Source organism: Eupeodes corollae, chromosome 2 (genome assembly GCF_945859685.1).
Source record: "Eupeodes corollae chromosome 2, idEupCoro1.1, whole genome shotgun sequence".
Taxonomy (NCBI): Eukaryota; Metazoa; Arthropoda; class Insecta; order Diptera; family Syrphidae; genus Eupeodes; species Eupeodes corollae.
In genome coordinates, this window is record NC_079148.1 from 96,783,972 (window position 1) to 96,803,481 (window position 19,510).

Here is a 19,510-nt window from a genome sequence, read left to right on the forward strand (position 1 = left end):
GTTAGCAGAGCCGCTCACCCTAATTTTTAATTTATCTCTTGCGAGTGGCAATTTCTTGCGTTCGTGGAAAATTTCGTTTTTGTCTCCGATTTTCAAATCAGGATCTAAACACGAAATAACAAATTACAGACCGATTTGTAAGATCTCTGCAATACCTAAATTATTTGAAAAAATAGTTTATAACAGAATTTCATTTGTAACCCAAGGTAAAATATCGGTCTTTCAGCATGGTTTTGTTGCAGGTAAATCAACATCTACAAATTTAATGATTATGATAAATGCCATTATATCTAATATGGAAAAAGGCTATCAAACTGACATCATCTTCACCGATTTTGCAAAGGCTTTTGATAGAGTTAATCACAAAATTCTGATTCACAAGCTTTTCTTTTTTGGTATTCACTCTTCTTTATTAATGTGGATTGAATCTTATCTGACTGGTAGGGTTCAAGTTGTTAAAATTAAAAATTATAGATCCGATGATATAGATGTCCCATCGGGTGTCCCCCAAGGGAGTCATTTGGGACCGCTCTTATTTCTCCTGTTTGTCAATGATATTCCCACTTTCTTTAAAAACTCATCCTGTCTTCTTTTCGCAGATGATCTTAAACTTTACAGAAGGATTTCCTGCAATTCTGACTGTTATCTTTTGTTATCTGACTTGCATAGTTTGGCAACTTGGTGTCAAGCAAATTACCTGAATCTTAATGTTGCTAAATGTCAAGTTTTGTCTTGTTACAGGAACTTTAGTAAGATAATGTTTGATTATAGCATTAACAACATAAACCTAGAAAGAGTAATACAAAAAAAGATCTGGGAGTTATTCTTGATGTCAACTTGTCACTCCACGCACATTTTGATTATATGATCAACAAAGCAAATCAGATGCTGGGGTTTCTTAAAAGAAATACAAGAGAGTTTAATGATTCATATACTCTAATATCATTATATAACTCATTGGTTAGATCTGTGCTGGAATACTGCTGTACAGTTTGGAATCCATATTATTCAAATTCATCAAAAAGGATAGAAAATGTTCAAAGAAACTTTACAAGATATGCTTTTTTTAAATTGAGATGGAGGATTATAAGACCTTCCTATGCTTATTATTTGGAATGAAATCTCTAGAAACTCGGCGGAAATATTTTTCGATAATGTTCGTCAGGGATATAATAACTAGGCATATAAAATGTCCTCCGCTTATAGATTTGTTCTATGAGGGAAATACTCCGTCAAGAGTTACGCGTGAAAGATTTTTGATTTATGAACCATTCCATCAGAGAAACTATGGGCGCAATGAGCCTATCACCCGTTGCATCAGAGAAGCTAATGCATTATGCGAAAGAATTGATATTATGTTAAATTGTACAAGAGATGCTTTTAAATCTATTATTCTTAGCCAAATTTAAATCTGATTAAAGATGTTTTCGAATTATGTTTTTATGCTGTTATGTTCTATTATTAACTTAATATTTATCTTGTAATACCTATGCGTGGTTTCACTGTTAAGTTATTTATTTATTTATTTTATTTATTGTTTAATACATAAGAATTTTTAATTTATTTATTGTATAATTATATACCCACCTACAAACATGTGAATATTATATTTGTATTTAATAAGTCTGTAAGAGATGAAAATTCTCTAATTGATGAATTAAAGTAAAACTAAAACTAAAACTATATCATGAAATCCGTTCGTAGTGGAAAATCTCATACAAGTTTGCATAACGAACGGATTTCATGATACAGTTTTTCGGGATTCGTAAAAATTTCCGATTACGATGGAATTCATGATAGGGATGAATTTATGTATCTAGCACTTCTAACTCTCACCATTTCTAAATAGACAAAATCGATAGTTAGATTTTGGGGGACTTAGGACACGCTTCAGGGGCTTAACTACTACCTACGTGGATTCCAACAATAATATTTTTTGAACTATTTACTTCGAGGTTTTATTTAAGCTATTTTAGACCAGGATATGCTCTTCGAAATGAAAAAAAAACCTATTCATTTGTAAAAAAAATAGTAATTGCTTTTCTGGTTCTGATTTCCCTGCCCATGGCTAACTATAAAGTTAAAATAAACTGTTATCGAGTGTTTTCTTTATATTATTTGTAGTCAAAACACTGCATCACTATTTATAACGGTTATAGTATTTTCGATTTTATAATCGACTTACAAATTATGTAGATGTTATCACAGGAAATATGGAACCTCTTTTTTTAAACAAAAATAACCTAAATAAATGTTGTGTTCACACGTTTTGTTCTTTTTGAATTGTTTATTATAACTTTTGAATACGTTTTTCATATAGTTTATGCATGTAAGATTTGGGAGTTATCATAGTATAATAGAGTTTTACACATGTTTTTAACTAAGTTATACATATATTTTGATAATACATACTTTTTCATTAATTAAATTTAACATAAAAGCAACTTTAATCAAAATTACCCTTGCTTAAACAAACATGCTGTAACAGTATAGTTTCTTATAAATTATTTGCAACTTAAAATATTTTGAATTTTAATGCATATTTTAATTATATGATGTGTTTTTTTGTTTTTTGTTTTTGTTGTTGTTGTTTATTTTAAACTTCTTTTATAAATATATATATAATCATATATTGTGGTGAAAAAATGAATACCTATAAGGAGAAATTCGTTTAGTTTTCCAATCGAATTAAACAAATTTAAAAGGCAATTGGGTGTAATTTTGTAAATTTTATTTGAAAAAATAAAAAAAGTGCAGACAACATGAAAAAATATAGATGTAAATGTGTGTAATTAATTTGTTTATATCTTAAAATAATATGTTTGCTTTTTAAAACAATTAACAAATTAAACAGTTTATATAAATATACATTATACATGATTATAAACGTTACACTAACTACATACCTTTTTATTATTATAATATCCTAATTACATAATAATAAACTAAACGACAAATAAAACGATTGTAAATTGATTTAATCACCCTTATTACAGAATTTATCGTAATCGGGATTTTGATGTTGATACAAATAAAAAACTATCACAGGATCCATTTGTAATTAAAAACTTATGCCAAGAATATTGGACAAGACAGTAAGAACAGCATGGTTGAGGAAGTAGCTGAAAACTTCAAGCACATCAATATGCATTTTCTTTATCTTGGAATTTTACATTTTTTTTTTTGAAAATTCTAGACAGAATACGAGAATTTTATTTAAAATTTATTTCCAGCATGTAAAACATAAAATTGCAGTATTATCTTAAATTATGAAAGATTAAAACAAGTAAGTAAGGGACGGATTATTCGTTCAGAACCTTCTGACTAACAAAAGAGGGTATTTCCTCATGTTGGCCAAAGTGTCCGTTCCCCTCGAGGTGTCAAATTATGTGATGTGTCATGGTTGAAGAAGATTTCAGTGGAAAAGATGCATGAATAGATACAAACCAAGCCATTTTTATAGAGCCAGTAAGTACCTGCTGCAAAAGATCGATTACGACGCATTCTGTAATTCGGGTGAGAAACTCAAACTACAACACCACTGTCAATAAAAACTGGCTTAATTGATTTTATTAGTAAAAAGTGGCATTGTTTGCTTTTATTTTAGATACATTTTTGTTTTTGTGAATTCGGCAAATTCGACGGTGCAAGATTTTTGTTTTCTTTTTTTTTTCAAAGTGATATTTTTTAGAATATATAAGACTATAAGAAAATGATTCGAAACGAACAAATATTTTTCTGTTTACACGTACATTATATAATTTATATAGTTGGTAAAGCATTTTTGATAAATTTTAACTCCTACTTGGTAAATGGGTACTGTATATAATTAAATTAGTTATTAGTACGTTATACGTAAGAAGTTTATTTTTTACTGTAGTTTTTTGTTCGCAATTATTTTCTGCTTTGTATAAATTATGTAATTTTCATGTTGCCCTTGTATAGTGAGTGGTAGGTTAACGAAAAGCACAAAGTTTGTGTAATCATATAAATATGTAGGTATGTGTAAAAAAAGCTATCAATTTATTAATTTAATCTCGTTCTTATAGTGTGAAATATATTTTATTATCGGCTCTATATTCATCTCTATCACAGAATCCACTGTAAACGCTTATCCTGCAAATTACAAACAATTAAAATCACAAGATCTCTTTACAATAAAAGTTCGTGAGATCAGAAATTGTAAAAGGATTCTGTGAAATATTTTTTGAGTTTAATTTCATAGTAGTATTTCAAAGATTCTGTGATAGTGCTGATTACAATTTGAAAAACTAATGGAAATATTCAATCAATCAATAAAGTGACAAAATGATATTTTTGTGCTGAATGTTGAATATTGTAGCAGTTATTTTTTGTTTGTTTTATGTTTTTTTTTTTTATTATTTTTGAGGATACTACGTGCAATACCGTAGGTATTGCAATCACCATTAAATCTCTACTTTTTTCTAACTTCTAGAATAGTTTTAATATAGTTAATATAATAATAATAGTAATAATTTATTGCGTACAATCGAAAAATATTTGTTAATTAGATATTAGTAAGTTTATAATATAAATATATTTGTTTTTTGTTTTTTTTTTTTACTTTTTTTGTATCTTATAATGCGAAAATACATTAGATATTCCATTTTTGCCATCTTATTATGCTCTTTTGCCTTCCGTTTTATGTTTTGTTTGTAACTACGCTTTGTTTCACTTTTAATACACATACTTTTTTTTACTCCACACATCTTGAGGAGGAACATTTTTCATTATTTTTTTTTAATTGTATTTATCTATAAACTAATGTTTAGCCTTAAGGTCTAGTAACCATCTTTTTTACGCACATCTTGAAAACATTCATTCCTCGTTGCTTGTAGTCCAACATAATTTCTATTTGTTTAGACTCATAGCAAAGATATTTCTGTAAAAAATAAGAAAGAAATAAATACAATTATTTATTAAAGTTTTTTTTTTAAATAAAAAGTTAATTTCATATAATTTATTTGGTTTTTCTTCAATATAGGAAATCAATAGCTGTGACATAGAACCATTGGTTCATGTCCTTTGAAGAAATTCGTGGAATCCGTTTGTGAAATTTACTGTCAACGGAGTTAGTGAATAAAACTTATTTTTTAAACTTTGTTTTGAATTTTAGTTTTGCAGACAAAAGTCATAAGTATAAATGTTTCTATTCGAATCTATTATGAATATGATAACGATGTGAAATGAAGAAATCCAAAAAGTTTCTTCTTCGTTTCCGGCACTTAAACTCCTCCTGGAGCATAGGGCGGCAGAAAAAACCCTATGTGTACCTCCACGTGGTAGAGGGTGGGTCGCACTAACGCACATAAAGGGGACCGATTAACTGCCGGTATAAGCAAACAACCCAGCATTGCTGGCATGGGCACAGACTCATCCTTGGGTTGAAGAAAATCTTCTTAAAGGCGGAAGAACTGCAGTAGTGGTCAACGGCATGGTAGACTGATGGCAGATGAGCCTATTTCTAGAAGGCCAACGGCAGCAGCAGGAAGCGCCTGTACCCATATTGGGCGGCTACAAAAAGCGACTGTTTCCCCACATTGGGCGGCCTTGTTTTATTGTATCTGTTCGACCATCCAAAAGACGAATCGAAGGCTTGTGTGTATAATGTAGTTAACACATTATGCAGATAGTGTTAATAACCATATCCGGGAAAACACCGAATGGAGCGAGAAGTTTATTCTTTTATGAAACATGACAAGGAACGGTAATAATTCCCCAATAGGTAACCAACGATTGGTAAATCCTTCTACAGTCCATTCGGCCGTAGTTAACGCACCGGATTTGGGGGTGCGGCATTTTTCATACAACAATGGCAATCGTGATATTGAATCCAAAAACTGTGCCGCCCACGAAAACAATTCAGAAATGAATAAAGACAGAGTGTGACGATCATATGGTCACTTTCAAAATTAAGAGGAACAAAATTATATCTGCGGTCATGAAAAGGAAAATATAAAGATGCTATCAGTTTTATTGGACCTGGAATTTAAATCCTCAAGTTGAAAGTTACTTATAATGCTTTTTTTTCTAAAAAGCACACACTCAAGGGGATATTACTACCCTTACTATGCAGAGGCACAGTGTAAGCCCGAGGAAGAGGAGAGAGGGTTTAAAAGGAGATGTCCGTGCACATTGGTTTTGAATTCCTGAATATTGCAATGACTAGGAAGACAGAGTGTGGTAAGGCATCCCACATTCGCGTAGTACGGCTAAAGAACGAATCTCTGTATTTGACAGTTCGGCAGAAGTTGGGCTCGAGGGTATACTGATGAGCATTCCTAAAAGCGAGTATTACGGTTGAACTGTTTAAGGGGAGGAATACAATTGGCTGTTTCACTAGAGCATAAACCGATAAAATAAAGGTAAAAAGGGTCTGACAAGAGACGTTACGTAGATGTTCAAGCGAAGTAAATGAACTTATGAAGATATTATCATCTATCAATTTAAATGCTCTACGTTCAATACTATCTAAGAGGCTTAAGTAAGTTGCAGGAGCACCAGCCCAGAGATGGGAGTTATACTCAAGCTTTGGACGGGTGTAAGGCTTGTAGATAACAGCCAGATAAGAAGGGGTGAAATATTTCTTGCATCGCTTAAGGAAACCCAAATACCTTGCTGCATTTTTGGCCACATCGAGAATATCGAGGTGTTCAGTCTCATTGATGCAAGTGACATCCATGGATAATGGCAATGGGGGTATATCTCGCTTTAACGATACAAGACAGCATTGCATTTTCGAAGCATTAAATTCTACGCGGTTTTTTAAACCCCATTGATCTTATCATATTTTGTCGTTGCAGTTCCACATTCGAAGCTAAGCTAAGAGTACTATCGTCAGCAAAACAATGTATTTGATTAGATGTTGCAGACAGGAGATCATTAATAAAAATGAGAACCTGAGGAGTGGGACAGATGAAAAAGCTTACGCAGTGGTTTTGCCAGCATTGAAGAACATCGCTTCAGAACAATAGCGAGGATACCATCCGGACCAGCGGATTTATGTGTGTTTAGATCTCTAAGGACTCTCGCCACAGTACGAGTGCGAAAAAAGATTGGTCCCATAGAATCACTAACTCGCTCAAGCCTAGCAAAGAGATTAGCTTTCTCTAAAGAGCTAACTAATAGAGTGTCATTGACAACGAGCGTAGGAACCGATAAAGAGGAAGAATTCCTCATGTTTTTAACAAATGAGAAAAAATTTGTACTGCCTTTGAGAGACTGTAGTATTTTTTGCCGTCATTTTTGGTCATGTAAAAATTTGGTCCGCTGAATATGGGCGTTACAGGCCTTCCTGGGTTATTTGAACTTTGTCTGGCTTTCCTCAGTACGGTTGGCTTTATACCAACGGAAACTTACCTCTTTGCCCTTAATAACCTCTTTACACCTCGCATCAAACCATGTGTTTTCCTTGGGTCTGATACTTTTAATCTTGTTTGGTATAAAAGTTCTCATTCCTTGTTTTATTTGCTGAATTTAGTTGTATTCATCTAGATAAAGGAAAAGTCTAGCGTAGGGGCGGGATAACGCTAATACCTTGTTCCAAAAAGTCGTCGTGAAAAAAAAGCTGCTACATTGCAATTTCCTGCCCCAGGCTATGAGGTCCCTAGTAAACATAATTCCTTATATTACCCGTGATTTTTTGGCATTCTATAAAAAGTATAGTAGAAAATTCCCAAGAGACCCCATCGGCAGTAGCCAGATTTTTGTATTTAAAAATTGGTACAACTGAAAGAAGACCTATCAGAATAATAATAACAAAAAACACAAATAGAAGAAAGTTTTGTGAAAGTCAAAAGTTAAAATAAACTTCAGCAAAAAAAAAAAACTATTAAAATGGACAATTTTCAAGAAGAAACAATAAGAAAATATCTGAAATTTCAAAGTTTTAACCAAACAAATTGACATAAAATAAATAAATCTGGTCGGGGATCGGAGTCGGTTCGAAATTTGTGAAGAAAAACCTGTGTGTAGGAGTTGGTTCAAATCAAACTATCTCACTTGCATTTCACAAGAAACATCGAAAGACCATTTGCATTTGAGAAAGTTCTGTCAAACTTAATCATTTTTAAATCTTCTTGTGCGGTGGAAACACCAAAAGAATTTTATTTTATCTAAACCGAGATAAACCTTTGGTGGAAACAATGAAGGCGTTCATGTCCTGGTTGTCCTTTGGGTATTTGCGTCGAGTTGGTGTTGAAATATAGGAACCTTTTTATTTCTTCAAACCGGTTGCATGCCATTACAGAGTTTATTTTTGGATAACCTAGGCTTTCATTACAATAAAGCCTAGTTGATGGTAACTGTACGATGGACATGTAATGGCTTATTCCAACAAACTGTTCAAGTTCCATTACTGTTATATGGGCAATTTTTTCGGTATATTTTTCACAGGAGTATCTGATTGTTTCTTGTTCTATATATTTGAACATTTAGTCTGTAAAGAGTACTTGTAGAATTGTATTGGCGTTCACCTGTGAATGCGGTTTCGTTATCACCTTTTTCCAAAAACCCATCGCACCTCTAGGTTTTTTCAGCTCTCGCACTTCTATTTGAGGGAGGTACCATCTGGAATAGATAAATGTTATCTTCTAATTCCCAATCGGATTCATCAGACTCTGGAATATATAGAGGCAGTTTACCTCGTGCTCATCATCTGAAAAATCTTCCACACTGCTGTTGTCGGGAAAATTTTGTATAGAAGTATGGATACCTCCGTAAAACTAACGTTGGTCAATATCTGAATTCTGTTATCTCGGTAAAAAAATAAACGTATATTTCTGTGCCATATTTGATCCAAACCGTTTTCTCAACTTATAAATACTTGTTACTTCATAAAATCGAAAAAATTCACATTGTCAATAATATTTATATTATTTGCTTTACTGGTATTTTAAGCACTACATTTTATTTTTATATTTTTTATACATTTTGAATTTCTCAAACATGCGTTTCTCGTACTGCACCCTTTTTGACGAGTTTGACGGATAAAATTGTTGTCGAAACTCGTTAATAGATGGCGTTTATCAATAAAATTTAGAGCGTTTATGTTACTAATTTCTCACTGTATGCACAAAACAACAGTATTTGTTGAAAACTAGAAAATATCGACAAAAATACGGTTTGGCTCATATATGAGCCACCATGCAGTAAAGGGTTAAGATCCATTCGAGACTTGTATAAATGGCAAAAACCCGCAGCAAGATTCTACTTAAACTTTTATCGGTACTATTCATACTGCGGAATTTGTTTTTGTTATTCATGTAAATTCCTACTATACTATTAATAGATTTTCCAACAAAACACAGCTATTATTGTAAATAAACTAATAATGAGCATAAATTCAATTTAAGATTGTGAAAATATAATTATTTTGATGGTTAGTGTTTTGTTGTTTACCTTTATTTTCGTGACTATCAGCATTGACTAGGGTAGTTGTAGTTGCCAATAAGCTATTGTTATTGTTGAAATTCACAGCGTTGTTGATATCTTGTGACTCAATACTAAGATCAATTAGTTGATTCGTTGAGGAAACATCTTGAAGAATATTAATTTCACTGTAAAATAGATAATTTAATTTTTAAAAATAATAATCATTAATTTGACAAACTTACTTTTTATTATTAATATTCTCTAAGTGGCCATTTCCATTCGCCACTGTATTGTGAAGAAGATCTTCACTGCTGGGGAATTCGGGAATTTTACCATTTGTTACATCAACCAATTGGTTTTGTTGAAGATTATGCAAATTCTTAGTGTTCTCATCAATTATCATAGCAGAAAAACTCTTCATTAATGCGCTTTCTTTGTCATTAACAGATTGTTCATACATGGCCTGTGAATTTTGTGGCTCTAATGTGGCAGCAGTATTATCGTTTGAAGCCATAACATTTTCCTTAGATTCTGATGTTGCTGTTATTGGGGTCGCAGTCACGTCTGTTTGACTTTTTATGCTATCGTCAATTAAAGATTTGACTTCAGTCACAGGTGTTTGTACTGGAGGGACTACCTTTTCGGCTTTGGAATTTTCGCTTTCCTGAATTAAAAAGTTTTTACAATAAAATTGGTTAACATGCTTTGATAAATTTATACAGAAAATATATTTTGTTTGATTATGAGTATAAAAAAAAAGATTTAAGCTTTATTAGTGTCGAGGATTATAGAATGTATTATTATTTAATTTATATCGGAAAGAGGAATCTGTTCTTAAAAGCAATAAAAACCCTCTTTAGTCTTTCAAAATACAAAAATAAATCTTTAAGATTTAATGTAATAACAATAACTTTCCTATGATGTCCGCTCAATTTAGTTGCAAGAAATTAACTAAAGAAGGAGACGCCATTATACTGGGAACTGCAATAAATATTCAATTCACGAAAAACTCTATATTGATAATTCAAAATAAAGGGTGATTTTTTTGAGGTAAGGATTTTCATGCATTAGTATTTGACAGATCACGCGGGATTTCAGACATGGTGTCAAAGAGAAAGATGCTCAGTATGCTTTGACATTTCATCATGAATAGACTTACTAACGAGCAACGCTTGCAAATCATTGAATTTTATTACCAAAATCAGTGTTCGGTTCGAAATGTGTTTCGCGCTTTACGTCCGATTTATGGTCTACATAATCGACCAAGTGAGCAAACAATTAATGCGATTGTGACCAAGTTTCGCACTCAGTTTACTTTATTGGACATTAAACCAACCACACGAATGCGTACAGTGCGTACAGAAGAGAATATTGCGTCTGTTTCTGAGAATGTTGCTGAAGACCGTGAAATGTCGATTCGTCGCCGTTCGCAGCAATTGGGTTTGTGTTATTCGACCACATGGAAGATTTTACGCAAAGATCTTGGTGTAAAACCTTATAAAATACAGCTCGTGCAAGAACTGAAGCCGAACGATCTGCCACAACGTCGAATTTTCAGTGAATGGGCCCTAGAAAAGTTGGCAGAAAATCCGCTTTTTTATCGACAAATTTTGTTCAGCGATGAGGCTCATTTCTGGTTGAATGGCTACGTAAATAAGCAAAATTGCCGCATTTGGAGTGAAGAGCAACCAAAAGCCGTTTAAGAACTGCCCATGCATCCCGAAAAATGCACTGTTTGGTGTGGTTTGTACGCTGGTGGAATCATTGGACCGTATTTTTTCAAAGATGCTGTTGGACGCAACGTTACGGTGAATGGCGATCGCTATCGTTCAATGCTAACAAACTTTTTGTTGCCAAAAATGGAAGAACTGAACTTGGTTGACATGTGGTTTCAACAAGATGGCGCTACATGCCACACAGCTCGCGATTCTATGGCCATTTTGAGGGAAAACTTCGGAGAACAATTCATCTCAAGGAATGGACCGGTAAGTTGGCCACCAAGATCATGCGATTTGACGCCTTTAGACTATTTTTTGTGGGGCTACGTCAAGTCTAAAGTCTACACAAATAAGCCAGCAACTATTCCAGCTTTGGAAGACAACATTTCCGAAGAAATTCGGGCTATTCCGGCCGAAATGCTCGAAAAAGTTACCCAAAATTGGACTTTCCGAATGGACCACCTAAGACGCAGCCGCGGTCAACATTTAAATGAAATTATCTTCAAAAAGTAAATGTCATGGACCAATCTAACGTTTCAAATAAAGAATCGATGAGATTTTGCAAATTTTATGCGATTTTTTTTTAAAAAAAGTTCTCAAGCTCTTAAAAAATCACCGTTTATTGTAGTGAATATTTATTTATACATCGAGTGTGAAAAAAAGTGGAAACCACATAATCACAAATATGAGAACCACTTTTCTATGATACAGAAAATACAAACAAAACTTAGAACACCAACTATCAACGGTAGATGTTAACTATAATTCAACTGAATTACCATCAAACCAACTTGTGCGTTACATTAGAAACGTCGCATCATCTATGGCACCAAATGGAATCTTAAAGTTCAAACAAAATTGGTTTCACTATGAATGCATGAAAAGTCGTAAAAATCCTTTTCTCTTTTTAATGCTATGCGGAACTCCAACTACCAAGCTTTAAGAAAATCGTACGTTGAAGCAAACTCACGGTACAAAAAAATGTGTTTGAAAAAAAAGTGAATATGAAAATAATCAAGCATGTGAACTTGGTCAAACTAAAAGCTCTAAAGAATTCTGGAAGATTACAAATGAGATAAATGGATCCAACTTTGCACTTCAAAAATCTCCTTTACGGAAAATCATTATTAAACTACCACTTTGCGGAACCTTTGGTAACCAACGATTGTTTGGACAAGGAAATCTCAGCTTCTGAAATATATGCTGTAATTCACAGAGCGAAAAATGGAAAAGCCCCGGGCGAAGATGGAATTCCATACGAATTTTTCAAGAACGCTCCTCCGAGCTTCATCAACCAACTGAGGATCCTTTTCAATAAAGCGTCATCCCCAGTTCATTTAAAAAGTTAGTGATCTTCCCGATTCACAAAAAAGTAGACCTGGAGTTGGTTGAAAATTATCGAGGAATCTCTTTTATGAATGTCCTGGCGAAATTGTTTTGTGAAGTTCTTGCAGGCAGATTGGAATCATGGGTTGACGTCAACAATATCCTGAATTTCAAGCTGGTTTTAAGAAAAACTACTCAACGACCGACCACATTTTCTCAATTACTCCGATTGTCAAAGCATTCCAAGCCAGGAACAAAAAGGTCTACGCATTCTTTGTAAATTTTAAATCAGCTTTCAGACTTGGTGAATCGTAATGTTCTCTTCTAAAGGCTCTCGCAAACAGGTATTTCAACTAAATTTATCCATGGTTTAAAAGAAATGTATTTTGATCCTCAAGCATCTGTCTGGGATGGGTCAGTTTATTCAAAATGGTTTCCAACAGACAATGGTGTCAAACAAGGATGTCTAATCAGTGCCCTTTTGTTTTCACTTTTCATCAATGACATAGTGAATTGCCTTCCTGGTGGAATACGGATCGCTGGAATGTCAATAAATGTACTGTTTTATGCCGGCGATTTGGTTTTACTTTAAGAGTCACCCAATGTTTTACAACTGATGATAAATCGTCTATGAGAATATTGCTGCAAATGGGATCTTCTTATAAACACTGATAAATCCAAGATCATGGTATTTTCCAGATCTTCTAGGAGTCAGATTCGTTATAATTGGTATTTCAATGGTAACCTCCTGGAAGTGGTTAACGAATATAAATACTTAGGGGTATGGAAGAATACGAAGCAATTGAAATAATATGAACCGCAAACAAGACACTCAAAACATATCCGCCGTTTACTGTTACTTAGTTTCAGACACAAACAATTCAACAGTTTACATTTAACAGTGACAAGTCTTCAAAGTCGGAAGCGCTTTAAATTTTAATTGTTTTAATTGTTTAAATTGTTTTTTGTTTTAATGTTTTTGTAATATTTAAATCAATGTAAGTCATACTTGAAAGCTTTACATAATATTCGTATGTATTTAATAAACACTCTTATCATTTATGTGAATAAAGACATCCCCTGAAGAAGACGGCAATCACCGTCGAAACGTTGGGAAAAATCAGATGAAAATTGTTTTCATTTAATCATCAAAAAGATCAACAAAGCCGATGAGAATCACCACTTAATTGTTCTCAAATCAAACATAAACATCAACTTGGTCAAAATTATAAATCATTGCTTAATTTTTAAAGCAAGATGCGAACTCTTAGGACTTAACGGAGGACCCTACGATGGAAGTTTCAACCAATTTTGTTCCTTATGTAATCTTAAATCCAAAGAAGACTGCTTTCATTTTATCAGTATATGTCCCATTTTTGCATCTCAACGGATATCGTATTGCGGACAAAAAACATTAACAATGCCAGAAACAATAACACTTTTGAACGAAACGAACTGGAAACCCCTCAAATTGCTTACCGAGCTGACGGCAATGCCATAGCTTTAAAGTCTTTCACAATGAATAACAAATGTATCAAAACAACGAATCAATAAATTAATATTTACTACTTACAGATGAAGAATTTGTCAATTTCTCGTAACAAATACAATTGTTTTCTTCAATCGTTAAACCGATGAACAAAATAATAAGAAACCGTTTAAATATGTCATCTTCTATACTGACAATAACATATTCTTGGTAATATGAAAATAATCCTCAGATATGAAGTGCAACCACTAATAATATTGTGTTTCAAAATGAACTTACCTTTACAGGTGTTGAATTGGGCGTATTTGCAGATCCTGCTTTTCTTGTTCGAGACATAATCGCTTCAACGCGTTTTCTTCTCTCTTCACGTTCTTTCTCTTCGCGTTTCAGGCGTTCGGCTACTTCAATTTTTTGCTTCTCCGCCTCTTCCTTTGCCTTTTTCTCAGCTTCTTCACGTTCCACTCTTTGCTTCTCTTCCTCCTCGCGTCTGAGTCGTTCTTCTTCTTCCCGCCGACTTACCTCCTAACAATTCAAATTTTAATACAATATTATTATTTTTCTTCAGTATCAAGAAAATAAAACATACCTCAATTGCTTGACGCAATCGTTCTTCTTCTGCTTTACGCTGTTCCTGAGCCAAGCGATGAGCTTCCTCTTCGAATTTGCGCTCTCTCTCGGCCTCTTCTTCTTGTCGTTTAATTTCAGCCAAACGTTCAGCTTCTAAACGTTGGCGCTCAAGCTCAGCTTGACGTTCGGCTTCTTCGCGGGCAACCCTACGGCGTTCTGCCAATGCAGCCTTTGCTTCTTCTTCTGTAGTTATCTTAGATTTGGCTATCATAGAAGCTGACATATCGTTAATATTACTGTCTTGTTTGTCTTTTTCTGACAAAAGTTGCACCTCTCGGACTACGGAACCCTCCTTGCTGTTGTTGCCCTCTTTTTTTATTTCTTTCTCATTACCTTGATCTGCCTTTTCCTCTGATAATTCGGTTTCAATAGTATTAGAAATTACTGTTTCACCAATGGATTTTGTTTCTGTGTCCACATCTGATGGGGAACTATCAATGGTTACTACTTGCTGTTCTGATGCTTCTTCTGTCTTAACAACATTGAGGGCGTTCTTTTCATCTTTTGTTTTCGGATTTTCTAAGATCAAGGATTGAGTCATTTCTTTGGATTTATCCTTAAGTTTCTCCGAACTAGAAGTTTTAGAAAGAGATGATTTCGGTGTGGTCTGTACTCTATTTTGAGCGACATCCTGCAATTTGGAAAACAAATATATATTTAAAATAATGTTGTCATTTGTTAAATAAACATCAGCCGACCTTCTTTGCTGGAGTTTTCCTTTCGACACTAGAAACACGAGATGAAGACGTAGAAGTCGTCATAAGACTCGAGCGTTTTGGAGTAGTTTGAGTACTATTCTTCACTGGAGTCCTGTGTTTTTCTCTTTGTTTGTTGATTTCTTCAATAAAATAGATAAATACAAATTTAATACTGTTCAAGTTTATTTTTATCTAGTAGCTATTGTTTCGAAACGAAGAAAAGAGCCTTTCCATTAATTAAACCATTCCGATCAGTTGTAAAATCATTTCTTTCCAAACATTAATTAAAGAAAGTTTGAAAGTTGGAAAACCTCAATGCAAGGATTGAACTTATATTTCTTTATTTATTCATCAATCAAAGAACCAAGTTCTTTTATAGACTAATAGATAACAATATTTCAATATAACTGCAGTAATATATACAAAAATAAAAATAACTATAATGTATAAATATATACAAACGTCAAGTAGATCTACATAAGTATATTTAAAACAAAAATTTTAAAGGTATCTCTAGTAGAAATACTAAAACGTCCAAACTAGTACAAACTGAATTTGCTTTTCTGATGCAACAAGAAATCGGTTCATTACGACCATAGTTAGATCTATGAAATTGCTCGTATGAAAAGAATATTAAATAAATAAAATAAATTGGGTGGCGCAACAGTCCATGAAGAACCAGGGCCTAGTGACTTACAACTCTCAACCATTCCTGTGTGCGAGTAATATTATCAGGAATGGAGGGGACCTACAGCTAATTTGAGAAAGCACTTTTTCATGACAAGAGTTACTCTTGGAGAATTTGTCAATTCCTCGCAAGAGGCAGTACCCGTGAAAAGACTTTTAGACGGCATAGGCAGGGATCGGACCCAAGACCTCTGGCATGACAGTTCAACGCACTAACCATCTTGCCACGGGTACTACAAAAAAAGAAGAAAAAAAGAAGAAAGAAGAGAAGAAAAAGAATATTACCTCTAGAATTAAAACCAGGAACACGAATAGACATAAGTGCACGAAGTTGAGCACATTTAATATGATTATTAAATATATCTCTAAAAAACATTATCGCCGATTTGCCAAACTCCGCAAATCAAATAAGAGACATCTAGTTTCATACGATGGAATAACAATACCCTAATGAAGTTTATAATACATAAACCTTGAAATATTTTTCTGGATTTTCTCGATTCTTACAATTGAGTTATTATAGCAAGGGTTCCAAACTGTGTTGCAGTACTCAAGCAAAGATCGAACGAGAGAAATATAGAGTTTTTTATTGTATACGGATCGGTAAATTCCTTACTATTTACTTTGATGAACCCTAACATTTACTTACTTACTTAAGGTGGCGCTACAGTCATATGTGAACTAGGGCCTCACCCAACAAACTTCTTCATCTAGCTCTGATGTGCTGGGTTTCAAACAGCCACCAACAAGGAACCCCTGGTTTGATGAGGATTGTCGGCAGGCAAATGCAGCCAAACAACAGGCACGCAAAGCGGCGCTGCATAAAAGGACGAGAGCTGCTCGTGAGCTCTATGAACAGAAGAGGCGAGAGGAACACCGACTTCTCAGAAGGAAAAAGAGAGGGCATGAGAAGCGTGCGGTCGAAGATGTTGAGAGGTTTAAAAGCAGGAATGAGGTTCGAAAGTTTTATGAACAGGTGAAACGAAATTCGCAGGTACATAAACCTAGAACCGAAGGCTGCAAAGACGAAAGCGGAAATAGTGGAACCACAGTGAATGCTGAGGATATGGAAGGACCACTTCTGCAGACTGTATAACGGCGACGAAGAACTGAATTCCGCTGTCAGGCAGGATGATCCATTCAATATAGACGATGAAAGCCAACAATCCCGTCCTCCCGACTTAGACGAAGTAAAGATTGCCATATCTAAGTTGAAGTCTAATAAAGCCGCTGGAGCGGATGGCTTGAATGCCGAGCTCTTTAAAGCAGCTGGGGATAAGCTGGTTAGGAGCATGCACCAACTTATCTGTAAGATATGGCCGGAAGAAAGCATACCCGATGAATGAAACCTCAGTATTGTTTGCCCAATCCTGAAAAAAGAAGACCCTCTATACTGCACCTATATAGAGAAATCAGTCTACTTAGCATCGCCTATAAAATCTTCTCCGCGTAATATGTGAACGTCTAAAGCCCATCGTCAACAAACTGATAGGTCCTTATCAGTGTGGTTTTAGACCAGGAAAGTCCACAGTTGATCAAATATTCACATTACGGCAGATCCTGGAAAAAACTCAAGAACACCAAATCGACACCCACCATCTTTTCATCGATTTCAAAGCCGCATATGACAGCATCTACAGGGATGAGCTGTATAGAGCCATGTCTAGTCTGGGCATCCCTGCCAAACTCGTCCGTTTGTGCAGGATGACCATGGAGAATTCACGCTGCTCCATAAAGGTTGGAAACAACTTAACAGAACCTTTCGATGTCAAAAAAGGTTTTAGACAAGGAAAGAATAGTGCAGAGCTCAAACGTCAACACTAGAGGCACTATCTTTCAAAAGTCTATCCAATTACTGGCATATGCTGATGACATTGACATAATCGGAAGAACTCAGCGTGATGTCAATGGGGCTTTTGTGAGTATTGAGGCAGAGGCGGCAAAAATGGGTTTAACGGTTAATGAGGGCAAATCGAAGTACATGCTGTCGTCTAGAAAGGACATACAACACCGACGTCTTGGTCAAAACGTCACAATCGACAGACGTAACGTTGAGGTAGTCAAGGACTTCGTCTACCTAGGCTCCGCTGTAAACGCAGAAAACAACACCAGCGCTGAGATCAAACGCAGAATAACTCTTGCTAACCGCTGTTTATTTGGACTAAGAAAGCAATTGAGTGGTAAAGTCCTCGAGGGACCAAAGTGTTGCTATATAAGACCCTTATCATCCCCGTCCTGCTATACGGTGCAGAAGCATGGATTATGACAAAAGCGGATGAAAGCACCTTGGGTCGCTTCGAGAGAAAAGTTCTTCGTGATCTACGGTCCCGTATGCATCGAAGAGGAGTGGAGGAGAAGATGGAACGACGAGCTTTACGGGCTATACAGCGACGTAGACTTAGCCAGAAGGGTAAAAGTCGAACGACTAAGATGGCTGGGTCACGTAGAGCGCATGGAAACCAATGCTCCGGCCCGGAAAGTCTTCGAATCCGCACCCACAGGACAGCGCAGTAGAGGAAGACCGCGGATCAGGTGGCGCGCACAAGTGGAAGGTGACTTCACCCAACTTGGAGCGCGAAACTGGAACCCTAACATTTTTTTTTAGATTTATTTATGATATAGTCAACATGAGGAAGAAAAGAAAGTTTAGTATCAAGGGTAACACCTAAATCTTTCTTTTGTGCTACACGATCCAATATAGAACTATAAATTTGATAGTCGTAAAAAATTGGGGAAATCGTACGAAAGCAAGAAATATTAAGATATAAGGAGTTTATATTACACCAATCTGCCAATTTATTTAAGTCATAATTTAATAAAACACAATCATTACAACATTTAATATAGTTTAAGGTCGTCCGCAAAAAGAAGACACTGAGAATTTTGAAAAATGTTGGGAATATCGTTTACAAAAATTAAGAATATTAAAGGGCCTAAGTGGCTATCCTGAGGGACACCAGATGGAACCAATATTTGATTAGAGTGATACTTGTCAATCTTAACGACTTGAACTCTCGATGTTAAATAGGATTTCAACCAACCCAGAAACTTAGAATGAAATCCTAGTTTCAAAAGTTTGTGTAATAGAATATGATGATTAACGCGGTCAAATGCTTTAGCAAAATCACTAAAAATTATATCAGTTTGACTATAAGATTCAAAATTATTAACCCTAGAAAGATAACCTACGTCGAATTGACGTATAAATCATGCGTATCACTTATAGTCTATGAAATATGGTTATCTTTCTAGGGTTAATTATATAGTTAGTCATTAATGTAAGATTAGTGGTTGTAGATCTTCCAGATATAAAGCCGTGTTGGAAATCGGATAAAAAATCTTTTAATTAAAAATTGAGCTTGTCACAGACTAATTTCTCAAATCACTTAGGAAGAGCAGATATTTTGCTGATTGGTCTATAATTTGTAATTTCTTGTTAAGAACCAGATTTAAAAATTGGTGTAATATAAGACAGTTTCCAACATTCTAAAGATTCACCTTTCGAGAGCGATAGATTTAAAATGGCTGTCAATGGAATAGCTAAAGACGAGGCACATTTAAGCAATACAATT

General features: G+C 34.6%; 1 protein-coding gene across 10 annotated transcripts in view; it reads right to left on the minus strand.

The window, feature by feature from the left end:
- Nucleotides 1–2,248: 2,248 nt before the first annotated feature.
- LOC129948550 (ensconsin) overlaps nucleotides 2,249–19,510 on the minus strand; it is a 40,861-nt gene continuing 23,599 nt past the window's right edge. For all 10 annotated transcript variants that reach the window (XM_056059611.1, XM_056059616.1, XM_056059614.1 and 7 more), the window contains 6 exons: nucleotides 15,252–15,391; nucleotides 14,513–15,184; nucleotides 14,206–14,448; nucleotides 9,636–10,057; nucleotides 9,421–9,578; nucleotides 2,249–4,903 (listed from right to left, as the gene is read on the minus strand). In XM_056059611.1, coding sequence (XP_055915586.1) covers nucleotides 4,887–4,903; nucleotides 9,421–9,578; nucleotides 9,636–10,057; nucleotides 14,206–14,448; nucleotides 14,513–15,184; nucleotides 15,252–15,391 — 1,652 coding nt within the window. In that variant the 3' untranslated portion in view covers nucleotides 2,249–4,886. The remainder of the gene's footprint in view (nucleotides 4,904–9,420; nucleotides 9,579–9,635; nucleotides 10,058–14,205; nucleotides 14,449–14,512; nucleotides 15,185–15,251; nucleotides 15,392–19,510) is intronic.